This window comes from Pempheris klunzingeri, chromosome 4 (genome assembly GCF_042242105.1).
Source record: "Pempheris klunzingeri isolate RE-2024b chromosome 4, fPemKlu1.hap1, whole genome shotgun sequence".
Lineage (NCBI taxonomy): Eukaryota > Metazoa > Chordata > Actinopteri > Acropomatiformes > Pempheridae > Pempheris > Pempheris klunzingeri.
Window position 1 is genome coordinate 4,236,294 of NC_092015.1, and position 16,230 is coordinate 4,252,523.

Consider the following 16,230-nt stretch of genomic DNA (forward strand, 5'->3'; position numbering starts at 1 on the left):
GCTCTGTTATTGTCACGTGACAGAAGTCCACCAACTGTTGCCAAGTTGTGACTCGATAGAAATGATGACATTTCCCGAAACACACGCTGCCGATGTGTCACTAAGATGTGTACAAGTCACATTTTAACTCGTCTGTGAGCGTTAAATCATTTGAAGCGGACTCGAAGCACTTAACGGGGATAAAACACCCAACTTATAGAAGTCTGTAACGTTAGCATCGATGCTAGCATTAGCATCTCAGAAGGAGGAAGTGATCCGCGACTGAAGTGACAGTAAGTTAATTTAGAGTTTTATTAAGACATCATTTTGGAGTCCAGTCTTAGTGAAGTGAATGTTGTACAGCCCAATAATAAAATGTAGCATTAATCTGCTCAACAGCACAGAAACACATTGATATTAGCCAGAGAAAAATCCTGGATCTGCTTCTTAGGCAGTAAATACCTGAACAGGTGGGACACTGACAGCAGCTAGAGTAATTCTGCTGGCACTAATAGGAACATGGGCAAAGTAAGGAAGAGAAAACAATACATAGAGAAAAATAAACCACGAAATCCAGTATAAACTAAAAGAGAAGAAGTTGTAAAGGTGGAGCCACACCTCTGTCTCTTGTTTCTCCTTCTTTGCTGCCTCCTCCCACTGTAATGTTCCTCATAAAGCTCCCAGCTGTCTCTTCCCAGGCTGTTTTCAAGATGCGTAACAGACACAGGGGATCCCATGTGGGCCTGCTGCTCCTGGCCTCCCAGCTGTTCCAGGTGGGTCTGGATAACATCCCCCCAGTCACCCTGGCCGTCCTGGGACTCAACGCGTACCTTTACCTGTTCCCTGCAGCGCCACTGATGCAGGTAATGCACGAATCCAGCTGTAATGATACAGAAACAGGGTTTATTATTTAGACATACACTCAAGGTTTCTTCAGCTTATATCATAGTAATTTGTAGCTGATACTATAACTTACTTGACCATCTTCCAGGACTTCTATTCACCATTATCTTGCACTAAATTACTCTACACTCACATTACTCACACACTGATATGAATTCCTCTGTCTATTCAATCCTTAGGCCTGTGTGAGTGTCCAGCAAGCATACTGGCGCAAAGATTGGCGCCGCCTTCTGCTGTCCCCGCTGCACCATGTGGACGATTGGCACCTTTACTTCAACATGGTGTCCTTCCTCTGGAAAGGGAAAAGGCTGGAGCAACGGCTGGGCGGACCCTGGTTCCTCTACCTGCTGTCTGTCTTCTCTCTGCTCACTGGATTGGTCTATCTGGTGCTGGAGGCGACGCTAACAGAGCTCACTCAGGACAATTCCCACAGCATGGCCTGTGCTGTTGGCTTCTCAGGTATTGACTAATCTACGAAACATCTAAAAGATGCAAGATATAATTGGTATAAAGAGGTTGAGGGATGGTTCCTGTGCCCACCCTCCTCTGCCTACTACATGATAAAGGCAGAAAAAACAGCTGAAGAAATTTATAATGTGATTCTGACTTAGTGTTTACATTTCTTACGTTTCTTGTATGGAGATGCTTAATGACTGTTTTCTGAAAGCAGCCCTGTTGCATTCTGTGATCTTTGACGTAAATATTTTCTGCAGTTATTTTGTGATCAGTTTTTTTGCTGCATTTTCTCCTGTGAGGGTGCATATTTCATATCTCCTCACACCGCACTGTCTGCACCTGTTTCTTTAAACTTTACTCTCACCTTGATGACTTTGTCCTAACCTCTGTTATTATGATGGTGTTTCTAGGTGTCCTGTTTGCTCTGAAGGTGCTCAGTAACCATTACCACCCTGGAGGTGTGACCTATGTGATGGGTTTCCCTGTGTCTAACGCCTATGCCAGCTGGGTGGAGCTCGTGCTGATCCACATAATGTCACCTGGGTGAGTCACTGATCAGGAATCCATTTCCTTGTCAGACATACTGTAGAGATACCAATGTGAACACGCTTGATGCATGTAGCAGGGCACTAGCACTGCCCGGGGCAATATTTCTGTTTTAATAATTAACCCATGCTTAAAGGACCACCCCGCATTTTTGAAAGTTAATCTCTTTATATCTGTCATAGTATGACGAGCTCTCCGAACATTGCATCAGATAATGCAGGCTGATGTCATCCTCTGAAAACAAATGAGCAAAAATATACTGAAGCAATTAAAGTTTTTTTGTAGATAGCACTGAACATTTGTTGATTTTATAAATCAGAATTTTACAATATAGGGACTACAGTAATCCACAAGTGGCAAGTGATTGAACACAGGTGAGAAAAGTACCAGAATGGATCTTCCATCAGTCCCTCTGGCCGCCTCATACACTCAGCCCTTGGAGGCACAATTCAATTCAATTCAATTCAATTCAATTTATTTTGTATAGCCCAATATCACAACAGAGTGTCTCATAGTGCTTTACAGAGTTCACTGAAATAAACAAGTGTAAGCGAACAAACAATCTAATAAAGAGTCCAGCAGTCGATGAGGCCGATGGATCAGTCCGAGGCATCACCTGCCCTTTATGACCCTCCTTCTTCGGGAAGGAAAAACTCAAAAAACCCAGTGGGAAAAGAGAAACCTCCGGGAGCACCACAGTGAAGGACAGATCCAGCTCTCAAGGACGGACAGGCCCAAAGGCTCTCCCCTGGTCCACATGTGAAACTGCTCAAGGTGCAGAAAAAACAGGGGAAGAACGACCTTCCTACCACTGACTGCAGTGCCCATCACTTGGCATACAGTTAGACACAGTTGACAATGAGTAAAGTCGCCCTGTTGCTTCGTGCTGCCCGATGCTGTGAATTAAAGTGTCCACTAGATGGCAGCGTTTCGACAGCTAGGAGTTCATCTGTGCTCTGCTTCCTCAGGACCTCTTTCATTGGTCACCTGGCAGGTATCCTGGTGGGTCTGCTCTACACTGCCGGACCTCTGAAGGCCATCATGAAGAAATGTGCAGGTCTGAATCTGTGTCTCTGTGTGTGTTGCCTTTTTTTATAACCTTAACCCTTTCTAAGCTGTCAAATATGTAAAGATACAGTTTTCCCTGAAATAAATGAGAATTTCCACATGAAGTTTTCTGTGATTTAGATCTGACTCAGGTCATGTGCTGGCCTGTGCTGGCTCTTATTTTCAGTACAGTTCAGTAACAGTGACATAAATTAGTACATTTCTCTGTCGTGGGACTAATAAAGAAATATCTTACTTTCTCATAACCTAAATAACAGAACTCAATCCTAACACTGAAGATATCTCTGAGTCCATGTGCAGATCAGTGTGCCTCAGTATTAATGCATATATGAATCCAAATGTACTTTAACAGCACTGTTTGTACTGAAACAGTCTGTCTGTCTGTTTTTTCTCCAGGGTTTGTGACATCAGACGGTTATAACTCCCATCCCAGGACACACTACAGCTCCTCAGGCTTTTCAGGTACCAGAGCATTTAGAGAAGGTTATTGTATGTACATAGGCTTTTCCAGAGGACGAATGTATTGTCTGTGACCTGATTTCTAGTGGTGATAATACTCCATATTGTTGTTATTGTCAAAAAAACCATTGAACCGATTGTGGTAACAAGTTTGGTTTGTGCATCCAAAGCCTGATGAGGCTTATTCCTCTGTACCATAGAGCTCCAGTGTTGTCCAAACACACAGTCTGTATTTGACTTTGACTCAGTCTCACATACGAACACTGTCCTGCTGCTGGAAATACTCACTACGCCGAGCTCCTCCTATATAGTTGTGTCCTATTTTTAAAGATTAACATCTTCAGTAGGAGCCAACAATCTCAGTAGTGCCACAGATAGAACATAGAAATCAGAAGGTACAGAAATGGATTCGTTGACAATAGGAGGAATATAGAATGTGTGTGTGTGTGTGTCTGCAGGATATAGTGGCACTTATGGAGGATACTCAGGCTCCCATCACTATGCACCAGATTACACAACAAATCCAACAGCGTCTTATTCCGGCGGACTGACAGAGGAAGAGCAGATCGAAGCTGCCATCAGAAACAGTCTGAATGACAGAGGTGAGGGAGGAGAGGCAGGATGAGAGAGGATGAGTGGGGAACTGGCTGGACTGACACTAAATCCTAAAGCCTTTACCCATTAAACTGACTCTAGATAACAGACAGACAGCTGAAACCTGGAGCGTGTACATCTAATGATGTATTGTTTTGTAGGACAAGCCACCCAGTGGGGAGCTCCTCCTCCTCCTCCTTATGGTTTCCACCTCTCTGAGGATGCGACAGCGGAGGAAATCAGGCAGAGGAGACTGAGGAGGTTAGACCGCTGAACCTCCAGGCAGCAGAGGGGACGAGGACAGTATAGGTGAAAACACAGAAGAGGAAATTCCTCATGGAACCTGGTCCAGACCTCCACAGAGGAAGAGCACCCTGAATGAGAAGGTCTAACCTCACAGTCAGACACATTTAACAGCTCTTTTACTGTGTGGTGCTTTGTGTTACCAAGTGTTACTGTTAGCTACTGTAAGCTACATTAACGCTGCTCAGACGCTGAAGTTGTCTTCTGATTTACAGCCACCAACTTCTCAGCCAGTTTTCTAAAACAGACGCTAGACAAGTGCCTTTAAAACCCAATTTCAGATTTGTAAAACATGAATTTCTATTTGTGAAACTGGACACACACTTCTTTTTCTCCACCCAAACCATATTAGACTAAGTGTAGATCAAAATATTATATTTGGACTTGGCAAACCTGGACTAGATTAACAAGTAGATGTAAAGTTCAGTTCCAGATTTGTTACATCTTTTTATTCTATTTTAGAAATCAGATCGAGTCTATGTACAAATGTTATGATCCACATTTATTTTATGTGGCGTGGAAAGACAAAAGCAGTGAACTCATCCTTCTTCTGTTCTCACAGATAGAATAAAGGTGTTTCACATCTGAACAGAAAACTGAACAGTTAATTGAAGTTAACCGAGCGAGGGGCAGGATTACAAGTCTAGGTTATATGTTTATATGTTTATACTGCTATTACTTAGCTTCGAGGGGAAATATGGAGTAAACTTGTGGGCTGGTTTTGGGCAGAAATTAAGCTGGAATTGAAATTTTTAAAGGGCTTCCAATAAAAAAAAGCTTTATTTTTATTTTTCATGAGATGTTAAATCTGAGGCAGCCAGTATTTCTAAAGTATATTCAGCTGATAGTCATTAGCAATACCCGAAAACTGGGAAAATGCTTTGAACTGTGGTTCTCTTCATGGTGTCCTGTCCAAGTTCTTCTATTCTTTCAAAACAGCTTTTATCAGAGTAATAAAACCCGACACTGTGTGGGTCCGAGCAGTCACACGTTAGTAGGATAGTTGTCAACTGTTGTCCTACCACCACAGTTTATGAATCCTCTCTTCGTGTACACATCTGGTTTCATGGGGGCCAAGTTGGCTTTTGTAATGGTGCATCTGTAATAAATGTTCTTTTGTGTACAAAGAGTACTCATGAACCTGGTTTTGAGTTGATATAATCCATGCTGAGCTGTGGGAAACACATTCCCATTAGATAACACATTTTTATTTTATCATCCTCAACACCATACTACTCTCAACTTTATCAAAAGCCACCACGCCAGAGTGACACTGACTGTAAGCAAAGTTACAAAAGCAATGCTGAAGAAGTCCATCTCTGGCTCTGAGTCCCCTAAAAGCCTCGAGGCATGACGGGAAGTAGGGCAGTTAAATTAGAGCCAGGAAACCCAACGAGCCGTCACCCCACATGGGTCTAAATCCATGCTGCGGAAGATCCGATCCAAGTGCACATCCCAGTCACAAATAGGAAGAAGGGGTGAAAAGGTTGTGTTAGATATCCAGATTCAAAGTCACAGTAGGTGGATGTGTAACTGTTTTGACATCGGTTGGATTTGACAGTTTGCATAGTTTGATTTTGCACACTGCCAAGGGGAGCGTGGGAGATGAGTGGAGCACAGGACCCTGGCAGAACATGAATGGGGGAGGCTGAAGAGTGACAGAGGGGATGACAGGATGGGGACAGGGATGACACACACCGCGCAGCAGATGCTGCTTTTGCAGTCTGTGTGTGTCTGCAGCATGGGCGCACATTAAAGGCGTTCCTTTGGCACGTTGGTGGTTTTATTTCTTTTCCTGTGCCTGTACATGTCAGGAAAGTTGTATCTCAGCTCGTCATCACACATCACATCGTATGTGTACGGAGGCGCCTGATTGGCACTGTGAGGAGCGACACCTACTGCGACACTCGCTGAGCTTTAGAGACACAAGTGTGAGAAACACCCCTCTGCTGGTTTTACTCACAGAGGCTGAGTTCATTTGACCATTTAGGGCTTTAAGGAGGCTCAGCGATGGAACTAAAAGATTCTGGTTTTAAGCCCCTTTAGACGGCCATCAGATCTGTTCATGTGTGCCTGAACAAGCCTCTGAACTCCTGCTGCACACTGTGTGTGAAGCTGATGGACTGAATCACTTGAATCAGTTCACAAGTGGACGTCAATCAAAATCAGTTCAGTGTCACTTCTTTTCCAGGTGACGTGGTAAAAGTATGAAAAGTATGATGCAAGGAAACTTACTGTTTGTTTGTTTGCTCTTTTTCAGCGTTAGCCGGTAACCAAAAACATGTTAAATCAATTGTAGTGAGATATCTCTGCATTCATCTCCTAGAATATTTGTGTTAGCATTACATGACAACAAAACAACAAATGCTTTTAAGAAGTTTGTTCTAGTAGTTACAGAAATAACAACTGTGAGCCTGCAGGAATCTTTTTCCTTTGTTAAAGAGCATAAAAGGTCATTTTATGGAGAGAGTCAGAGCGAAGAGTTGTTGAGGTTATAGCATTTGATAAGATTGTCATCCCACCAACATGATGACCTTGAAGCCACCGTTAACTAAACACACCGTGACAGGATTATGTAGGTGGGCTGAAAACTTGGTAGTGACCTAAAATACCCCTCGGCTCTCAGACTGAGCTCAGCAGAGGCATGCCACCCAACTGCCACGTGCCGCATACCCACTCTGATCCCTCAGAGAGGGAAAAAAAACACTCTCCATTCAATCCAACGTGAAGGTCAATTTGTCTTTGCATCTGCCAAAGCCAGCTGAGATCACAATAGACTCCCACGGGACCGATAAATGTACCACTGCATAAATGAAAGAAGCTTTTGGTGAAAGACGGAGCCACAGTTTTGGATCACATTTTCTTCCTCCCCACAGTGCAGTGATTAACTTCATCATACTCAAATCCTACTCAGCAACTCATAAAGTCTTGTGGAGAATGGTATTAACTTGTGCAGAGGTATAAGCCCAAAGCAAATTTTTAGAGCCGTTTTATCACTCGGGTGCCAGAGTTATATACTGGCGCTGATGACTAAAGAAACTTGCCACACTATTTATAGGATAATCTCGTGAAATCCCCCCCCCATCACTCCCAACCCACCCTCACCCCCCCACTCATAATTATCCCGCTGACTTTGTTCTCCACTCCCCATTCTTCCCTGCCCTATAGTGGAACTTCCTGATTCACTATCAAAGGCCCCGCACACCCACGCGGGTGTCCTCAGTTATTCCCGTTGATTAGAGCTCTTTTCTAATCAGCCAGAGAAACCAAACTCACAATACCAATAACAGTGATGAAAGTGTAAGTTGTCCTGCCTTAAGGGCATCAACAGAACGGCGAGGGAATCGTCAGACTAACACACACGGTTTTTAAATGAGGTCTAATCAGGCAAAACAAGTGTAAAGTCAAAGAATTTTTCAGTCAAAGGGCTGTCGTCAGCACAACTTACAGACGTAAGAGTAAACCCTGTGAGGGCGTAGCAGGGCTGCGTAGGGACTTTAGTTGGATTGTGTCTTTGAATTTAGTCTGTGTTCACGTAGAGGAAACTATTCTTGTATTTAGTCTGCTGTGAGTCCAACGTTTGCATTCTCTGTCCTTGCTGAAGGTCCAGAGGTAAAATGCTGACAACGTGAAATGTTAATTTAATATTTTATTACACCTTCTTAAATATCTAGGTGGCTCAAGGTTACTATTATGAGCCGTATTTTACATTACAGACTGTGGGAATAAACAACCAATCATTCACTTTGTTGCTTGAAATGCCAATGCAAGACTCTGGAATTACACACAGCTATTTACCAAATGTATTTTGTTTTTGCGGCAATATGGTGTCCTTCAGGGGTCAGTAAACAATCTTATCCACCTAATCTGTCATCAGAGGATATGCACAACACCACTTATCTTAACAGGGCACTGAAGGGGGGTTTCCACAGCTGAAGTGGCAGTGACGTGAAGGCACTGTCCCACTAGAGACTCCCATCCTGTCTATCTGTCACAGCAGTTTCTCTGTATAGATTCAGCTCTCTCCTCGTGATATTGAGTCCACAATGTAAGTTGTCACAAAACGTCTGACTTATTTATTTATCTTTATTCTAACACCCCTCCTCTTTGTGATTAGTGTCATTAACATTTCATGTATACAGTGTCTGACATATGGACACCAGAATAAGATAAAACCTGAAAGTAAAGACTGATCTAAATAAAACATGACACATGAAGTATGACTTGAACACACAGCGCACAAACACAGAGCTCAGTAATGTGTAATACATCACCAGTCATGTCTTAGTATCATGTTAAACTACTTGTGATTTTGAGGCCCATACTGATGTTGGGTTTTTTTTAAAAAATCCAATAATGATACATCTTAATTAGTCTAAATGCAGATCACATAGATGTTTTTCCTTATTATGGCCAAGACACACATGATCTGCACATTTAAAAATCAACAGGTTAGTTTGGTTTACACGGTGACACCATTTCTAAATGGGCTCAAACTTAATTTTCTGTACTGCAATGTCTTGTTATTAATTAGCCCACATGTACCGACAGATAAAGCATCCAGATGCACATAAAAATGACATGATATCATCCTCAGATCACAGCCAGTTTGTACTTTTTCTCCGTGGGCTGAATTTGGTTTAACTTGCCTGTTTAACACATGAACTGTCCACCACTTGACTGGCTTCTCTACAGCAACTTGAAGGGTTGACAAGAGTACTTGGGACTATCACGTTCGCCCATTCAACACATATCAATTCAAATCTACTCTTACACTTCTGCTTTACCCGGTTGTCTTCTGTGCTGCTGTCACACAATCTCTCCTTCTTACATTTCTCTCCTTTGTTCTCTCCTGCATCTCAGCGTGTCTCTCTCTACTGCTTTAGGAATTTTTTCTCCCTTTGAATTTTGATTCCTCCCCAGTGTCTGCGCTCTCCTGCCGCCTTCTTTAAAACTCCTTTTTCCCCCTTTTCTCTCTGTATCTCTGCCTTCTTGTGTGCGTCTCACTCACTGATGCTCTCCCTCTTCTTCTCCCTTGATGTTTCTTTCTGTTTCTTGATTCGTCTCACACACAATCGTACTGGTTTTGATCTTGCTATACCTCTCTTTCCCTCAGTCTTTGTCTCTCCGTCTGTCTCTCTCTCCCTCTCACACACATACACAATCAGACTGTCTCTTTCCTCCTGGGTTGCCTGCAGATCAGAGTTGGCATGTCTCTCAGTAAGCTGCAGAGTTACCGATCTCCTTGATTCATCCCAGCTATCTGGGTGACCCATTTCTGCACAAACTCGCACATTTTAATGCCGTGAAATGAAGTACTGTAAAGTGTTTTACCACATCAGTTCAACAATGTATCTATACCATCAGCTTGTGATTGTCTCTGCGCTATAGATCTATTAATCCTGCCCTTCTGTTGTCAGAAATAGTACCACAGAGGTCTATTGTTGGTCTGCTATGTAGGAGTAGGCCTCAGTATGCAAGCAGGTGAATACATTTTCCTTCTACCTCTGTAGGACTAGTTTGTAACCTCAAACCACAGAATACCCCATTTTAGCTGAAACATAGTTGAAAACACAAGTTTTTTTCAACAAAAACGTACCAATTTCATCTACTCTAAACTTAACTCATCAAAGAAACACAATAGAGAAGAACCGTAAAGCCGCCTAGAGTATAGCCACACTGAATATGTGCCTGCATACATACACACAGTCATGTTTCCATCACTTCAGGGGACGATTAGACGGACAATAGAGAGATTATACTGTTTTACATTCATTCCCTGGAGACGTACCCTAACCACCACTGCTACTTATCTAACCTGCCTAACCGTACCCTAATCTTAAACCAAGTCCCTTAGAAAACTAATGATATACTGTACATTATGGGGACGTGGCCAGAAGGATGTAGAGTCCCCACAACACGGCCAAAACATGTCAACACACAGAAACACAGAGATTACTGTGGTGACGCACGCCACCGCCCGTAAATGTAATGTATGCATAAATACGTCCTGCTGAAATGGATTATAGGATCATTGAGTTCTTTCACATGTCCATTAATGGAATGGTGAAATACTGATGTGTTCTTTGAAAGTCTTCACATGTAACAGTGGGTTTCTCCTTCTAACTGGGTCACAGTTTCATTTCACAGAAGATGCAGCGGTGGAAACTCCTAAGCTCATGTACTCATTGCTTAAAAAATTAATTTTATGGCATACTGACCATTGTCTTTGACTTCAGAGGGGAATTATGCACATTATATTCCCCCTGAAGTCTTTGTTGTCTTAACAGGCGAGCACAGCGGCGTTACCTCTGCATACATACAAAATATAATGAGCCCTAAGACGCCACACATTTCTACAGCTGCATTTACCCGACAGCATATAGTAGCACATAACACACTGACCAACTCAAGCACAACCTGCAGTCACAACATTAAAATAATACTTATACATTAATGCATCAATAATTCAACACTTCTTTTCTGGCTTTTACTTTAATATATTTTTCTGTTAATATGCACATGCTGTGCTTGAAGACAAGGAAGTTATTGTGGTGTGACTTATATCAACTTCAAATGAGTAAAAATACTTCTTGTGGCACTTCTTCTTTTTCCCCCCAGATAAAGTCCCTTGGGGACAACGTTTCCCCTGCAGGTGTTTTAGTCTGATGTGTTAGTGAGAGGATAAATACATCTAGAATGAATTTCACATGCTGCGGACTGACAGATGTTATTGTGTGCACCGGCTCAGTCAGGTTAAAAGACTCTAAAAAGACTGAAGTGTATTTTAAACATTATCCCACTGAAACAACAAAGAAATCACATCTCTAGTCTTCGTGGGACCCTGAAGACCCCTGGTGGACTCAAGAATCCCACTGTGAGCTCATATTTGAATATCCTCTAATTGTAGATAATTGGGTGGCAGTGAACAGACCCCCCCCCCCCCCCCCCCCCCCCACCTCCTCCTTCTGACCTGCTGGGAAGTAAAACGTCGCCGGATCCACTCCACGTTTTTCCCTGCGCCCTTATTAAGCACCGTGTGGTTCATAGGGAGAATTAGAGGAAATAACAAGGCACAACAAACAGCAAGGGCGTGCAGAATAACAGGAAAGCGTTAGTATGTGCTGACTAGATGAGAGAAAACGTGAGGAAGAAACGAGAGACCAGGACGCGTTTCTGCTGCTGCTGCTGCTGCTGCTGCTTGTTCCCGGAGCATCAGTGTCTTCACCGGAGGATGCTGCGGATCTCGGACCGCTCATAATCCTGTGCAGCCTCCTCAGTTGCATCCCGCTGTGAATATTACAACGTGTGGCGGGTGGAAGACAGTGTGTGCAGGCAGGCTCTCGGGGAGCAGGAGGGCTGCTGACTGAACCTTTAGAAGGTTTTTCCCCCCTTCAGCATCTGCAAGGATTTTTTCTGAATCCAGCCCCACTGAGTCGCATCACTTCTGTTAGACGCAAAGAGGGGGAAGAAAAGACAGACTTGATAATATCCTCACTGTTCAATAATTTAGGACTATCTGTTTCTCAGGATCTGCATATACTGGTGTCTTTGTCTGACACCCCCCGTGCATGCTCGTAAAAGCGGGCTTGAAGTGGCGGTGACACGGATGAAAACCGATGGCCAGGCGCCCCAAATTTCCTCAGAAGGGGGATGCAACCTAAAATAACCCCGGTGCCAAATGGTAAGAGGGCAGGTTTATGACCAGCAATCAGTGCAATGGCTCAGGATTGCAGTAACATTTCTGTTGGTCTCTTGCTGTTTCTCTGTAAGGTTTGTAACCCGGTCGCTGTTGCAGTCCCTGCAGCTTTGCGCACATCGCAAGCCGAGGGAGCCCTGAATCTGTGACACCTACGGCTTCTCCGGAGACTCTCCCCCCTCCTGTCCCCTCTCCGCTCGGAGCCCGGACACCGGAGACTTTTTTAATGGCTTTTGTGTTCAGAAGATGGAGGGTTTTACTGGTGCTGAACGTGCTCGCCGTCGCCGGGTTCATGACTTTCTGGGCCAAGTGCAACACACGCAGCGTCCAAGCCGCCGGTCCGGAGGCTGCGGCTGATGGGAAGAGGCCCCGGGGCAACGGGACGGCGCAGGGGCCCAGCATCAGCCATGAGGTGCTGCTGAAGAGGCTCAGCTCGCTGGAGGACGTGGTGTACAGGCAGTTAAACGGTAAAGAGCAGTGTAACATTTAAGCTGAGATAACACGTCAGCCTGATTTCCCTAAGGAGTCTGCCAAAGAGGGAAAAGTGACTTTCCCTTGACTTTCTCTTGTGGCCCCCCCTCACATGAAGGGAAATGTGGCACCATAGCAGTGATTTCACTCTGAGCAAACACCTGTCACATTGTCTCAGTCGTTGTGCAGCATGTGTGATGAGATTATGCACTAAATCCACTTCACTGACCCATTCAGAAAATGCCACCAACTGTTTAAAAGTTAACCTCTTCAGCTAGGCAGCAAAGAGCAACTCTCAAGTGTTAATGTGTAATGAAATGTTTAATTAGACACTAAGTGTGAAATTTAGCTTTGTTGATGGATCCAGCTATTCTTTTAGCTGCTACACTGTCAGGTTCTCCTACATTTGTGATAGAACGAACAAGTTTTGAAGTTTTTTGTTCCCCAAGAAACAAAACACAAAGTAGAAAATGTTCGTTTAGCTTTTCCAACAGACTTAAAGCTAAACAAGTCATTATGCTATGATGCCTTTTTTTTTTTTGTACTAATCCCTGGAGGGACAATGCCTGTCTTCCACCGGAGAGGTCAGAGGTCAGAGGTCAGGGCCGACTGTGTTTAGGGATTCATTGCCTTCAGCAGGATGTTTGCCAACACAGAAGCTTGAGTGCAGCTTAAAGTCACTTAAATCACTCTGCCACCCACAAGGACGCTGAAAAGAATCTTATTTTACCCCTAATTTGGAAAAGTGAAGCTTTGTTAGCAGCTTGCAGCCTAGAAATCTAAACGTTACATGGTGTGTATTTACTACAGAGCTCAGTAAGAACAGGAAGCCTGGGATCAGACCTATTTTACCCATCCCTGTGTGTACAATGTATTCCTATATGTGCCAACTGTGCCAGCACTTCTCATAATGTGAATTCAGCTGTGAGGCTCACCTGCTCTGACAGCCGCTGACTACGTCCTGTATGTCCGTGTGAGGTTGGAGCTGTGATGGGGAGGCAGGCTATTAGCTCTAAGCCACAGAGCGGTTACTGAGAGGACAGTGACTCAGCCAGACTAAAGGATCCTGACATGTAATCTTGTAATCTCGTTTGCCTCGCACAGGTCTGTCTAAATCTCTGGGTCTGATTGAGGGCTTCGGGGGTCGTGGTAAAGGTGGCCTCCCCGCCACGCTGTCGCCGGCTGAGGAGAGCGACGCTAAATACCTGAGGGAGAAGTATGGCTACAACGCCTACCTCAGTGACAGAATCTCTCTGGATCGGACCATACCGGACCACCGGCCGAGCAAGTGAGTGCATATCAAGCGGATAAACTTTGAGTTTCCCTTTCAAGGTTGGTTCACAGTGATTACAAAAACACATTTTCTCACATAGATTAGATTAAACATAGATTAATTAGTCTCTGAGATATCTGCCTCCACCCAGTACAATGGATATGAGTGAAACGTTGCTGTCAAATTGCATTCAAAGAACTTAGAAGTAACTTGTTCCTGGCACAGTTACCATTGCAGAACTACTTCCTCTACGATCTCTACTTTTTGGGTAGAAATGAGCTTGAATGGTGTCTGTTCACTGTCACTGTCCATACAAACTGGGCTTCCATTTTCAGAAAGATATGTTGCAGATGAATTATTCAAATGGACCGTTGTGAACATGCTACTGAAGAGACCCACTTGCATTAGCTCATTGGCATCAGCTGTTCCATTCATGCTTCACAAGAAATGGATCAATCCCAGCTGTGTGGCGATCAGTGAACTCATCACATCTAATTACAGTCATTCAGGTGTGCAGCGCAGCCATTTTAACCCCACACATCTCGCTATTACTCTGCTGGTAGGCTTGGGTCAGCTCCTAACCTCCTCCTCGTAGGCTATATGGTACAGTGTGGTCGTTTTGGAAGATGCAGTTTGTGGTGCTGTTGAACTGTTCTGTCCACCCTGTTTATATCAGTTGGATTAGGCCTAATGGCAGAAACACCTCTTTGTATAATGCAACACAGTTCAATAGCACCACACGGGAGCACTGAGTGGTACAATTATCAATTAAAATCCAATCCTGGTGTGTGTGGTATGTATAAAACTGCTGAGCAGGCCCAGTTGATTCTGATGATGATGGCAAGAGGAAAAGATCTAAGTGACTTTGAAAGAGGGTTCATTGTTCGGGCACGGATGGCAGGAGCCTCAGTCACAGACACTGTTTCTGAATACAGCTCACAGTATTTGAATATCTGTATTAAGACCGAAGGGAAAGACATCAATAAATAAAGTCAGAAACTGTGGTCAACAGCACACATTCGATGATGCTGGTGCATTAGTGCGATATGTAAGGAAAAACAGAGGATTAACTCTGTCTGAGGAGGCTGAGGATGTCAATGCAGGATGTGATTAGACTTTGTCAGCAAGAACAGTCATAGAGAGGGATCTTATTGTAGAGTTACAGCGCACTTGAGAGGTCAAGGGTGCAAAAACCATCCAACCTGACAAGTGGGCAAGTGCAGTACAGGCCTGAGTGCTTGACCCCGACACTGAGCGGATCCTGTGGCTCTGTTATTCATTTTGTTGGCTCGGTTTAAACCGTAGTGAGAAGACTCATTGCAAATTCAAAGTTGTTCGGAGCGATCGCCTTTTATCCTATGATGAAACATTTCTATCCTTGTGGGAGTGGCCTCTTCCAGGACCACTACGGCCCCATCCACAGGGCACGAGGGGTCACTGAATGCTTTGATGAGCATGAAAATTATGTGAATATATGCTTTGGCCTTTGCACTCACCACATCTCAAGCCAATTTAACACCTATGGGGGATTTTGGACCATCATCAAAACACTAGACTAGAAGGGCACGCAGGGAGCGCAGCCCTCAGCCAAGGCCAAGAATTCAGTCTCCTAAATTATGCAAATCTGCAAACACAGACACTATGTTCTGTACGTCTGGATATATTTCCAAAACTATACGAATGATGTTGCATGTATAGTAGCACCACACTATTCACTTTGCCACAGACACCTGTGCTACAGTTTGGTCAGTATTCTATGTTAGTGAGTAGCTCCACTACAAAATGTAATCAGTGCTTTCTTGGCCCATGCTACACCCTTCCGCCAAGTTTCATTAAAATCTGGCCACTAACTATTTCCTTCATCCTGCTGACAAATAGACAAACAAATGGCTCTGAAAACAGAATCTCCTTGGTAGAGGAAATGAGGGAATATCCTCTGGTGGACTTCAATCAATGCCAAGGAGCACTGAAGCTGTTCTGGTGGCACGTGGTGGCCCAAGACCTCACAAAGAAGCTTGTATGTTGGTTATTCTTTTTTAATACACATATAATTGTAATTTTGGCAATACTTAATTTAGATTTTCCCTTTTCCTGTTAATAATTTGAAGCATGCACCATCTATATATAACTCCAAAACTTGCACGCTGAGTTGCACAAATGATGAAAAATTTGGTTTGGTGACCCATTTTATGGCCTCTGTCACTTGCAGCTCCAGCGCACAGGTAGTGTTTGTTTGTAAGGCACTTCACCTGTCCCTTTTAATCTCTATTTCTGTCTCCCTCACTGCCTCTTACTCTCATATTTGATGAAGTTGCACTATCAGGCTGGCTATCGATCTCCAGTCATGCATGCATGGTTCAACTGCACACACACACACAGACACACACACACAGGGGCGGTCCTCGGATTAGCAGACATGAGGTATATAAGGTACACTTTGAATTGTGCTCACATATCACCGATGAATATGCAGATTCTT

At 43.9% G+C, this 16,230-nt stretch overlaps 2 protein-coding genes across 3 annotated transcripts in view; both read left to right on the forward strand.

The window, feature by feature from the left end:
- The first annotated feature begins 38 nt into the window (after positions 1-38).
- rhbdd1 (rhomboid domain containing 1) lies at positions 39-12,200 on the forward strand. Of its 2 annotated transcripts, XR_011584176.1 has the most exons (10): positions 39-272; positions 678-842; positions 1,062-1,341; positions 1,749-1,881; positions 2,853-2,941; positions 3,349-3,414; positions 3,870-4,013; positions 4,167-4,391; positions 11,839-11,992; positions 12,082-12,200. XR_011584176.1 is itself a non-coding variant. In XM_070829796.1 (8 exons), exons 2-8 carry the CDS (start codon positions 690-692, stop codon positions 4,277-4,279), a joined length of 978 nt encoding a protein of 325 aa, XP_070685897.1. In that variant the 5' UTR covers positions 39-272; positions 678-689; the 3' UTR covers positions 4,280-5,440. The 2 variants fall into 2 exon arrangements, 1 of the variants encoding a protein (XP_070685897.1); XM_070829796.1 differs by lacking the exons at positions 11,839-11,992; positions 12,082-12,200 and having other exon boundaries at positions 4,167-5,440.
- galnt17 (polypeptide N-acetylgalactosaminyltransferase 17) overlaps positions 12,116-16,230 on the forward strand; it is a 17,162-nt gene continuing 13,047 nt past the window's right edge. Inside the window, exons 1-2 of the mRNA XM_070829797.1 lie at positions 12,116-12,474; positions 13,583-13,766. Of these exons, the coding sequence (XP_070685898.1) occupies positions 12,234-12,474; positions 13,583-13,766 (425 nt within the window). The 5' untranslated portion in view covers positions 12,116-12,233. The remainder of the gene's footprint in view (positions 12,475-13,582; positions 13,767-16,230) is intronic.

Coding starts and splice junctions, on each gene's coding strand:
- rhbdd1 (XM_070829796.1), top strand. CDS start 690: ATGCGTAACAGACACAGGGGATCCCATGTGGGCCTGCTGCTCCTGGCC. Junction 1,342..1,748: donor CTGTGCTGTTGGCTTCTCAG/GTATTGACTAAT, acceptor TGGTGTTTCTAG/GTGTCCTGTTTGCTCTGAAG. Junction 4,014..4,166: donor AAACAGTCTGAATGACAGAG/GTGAGGGAGGAG, acceptor ATTGTTTTGTAG/GACAAGCCACCCAGTGGGGA.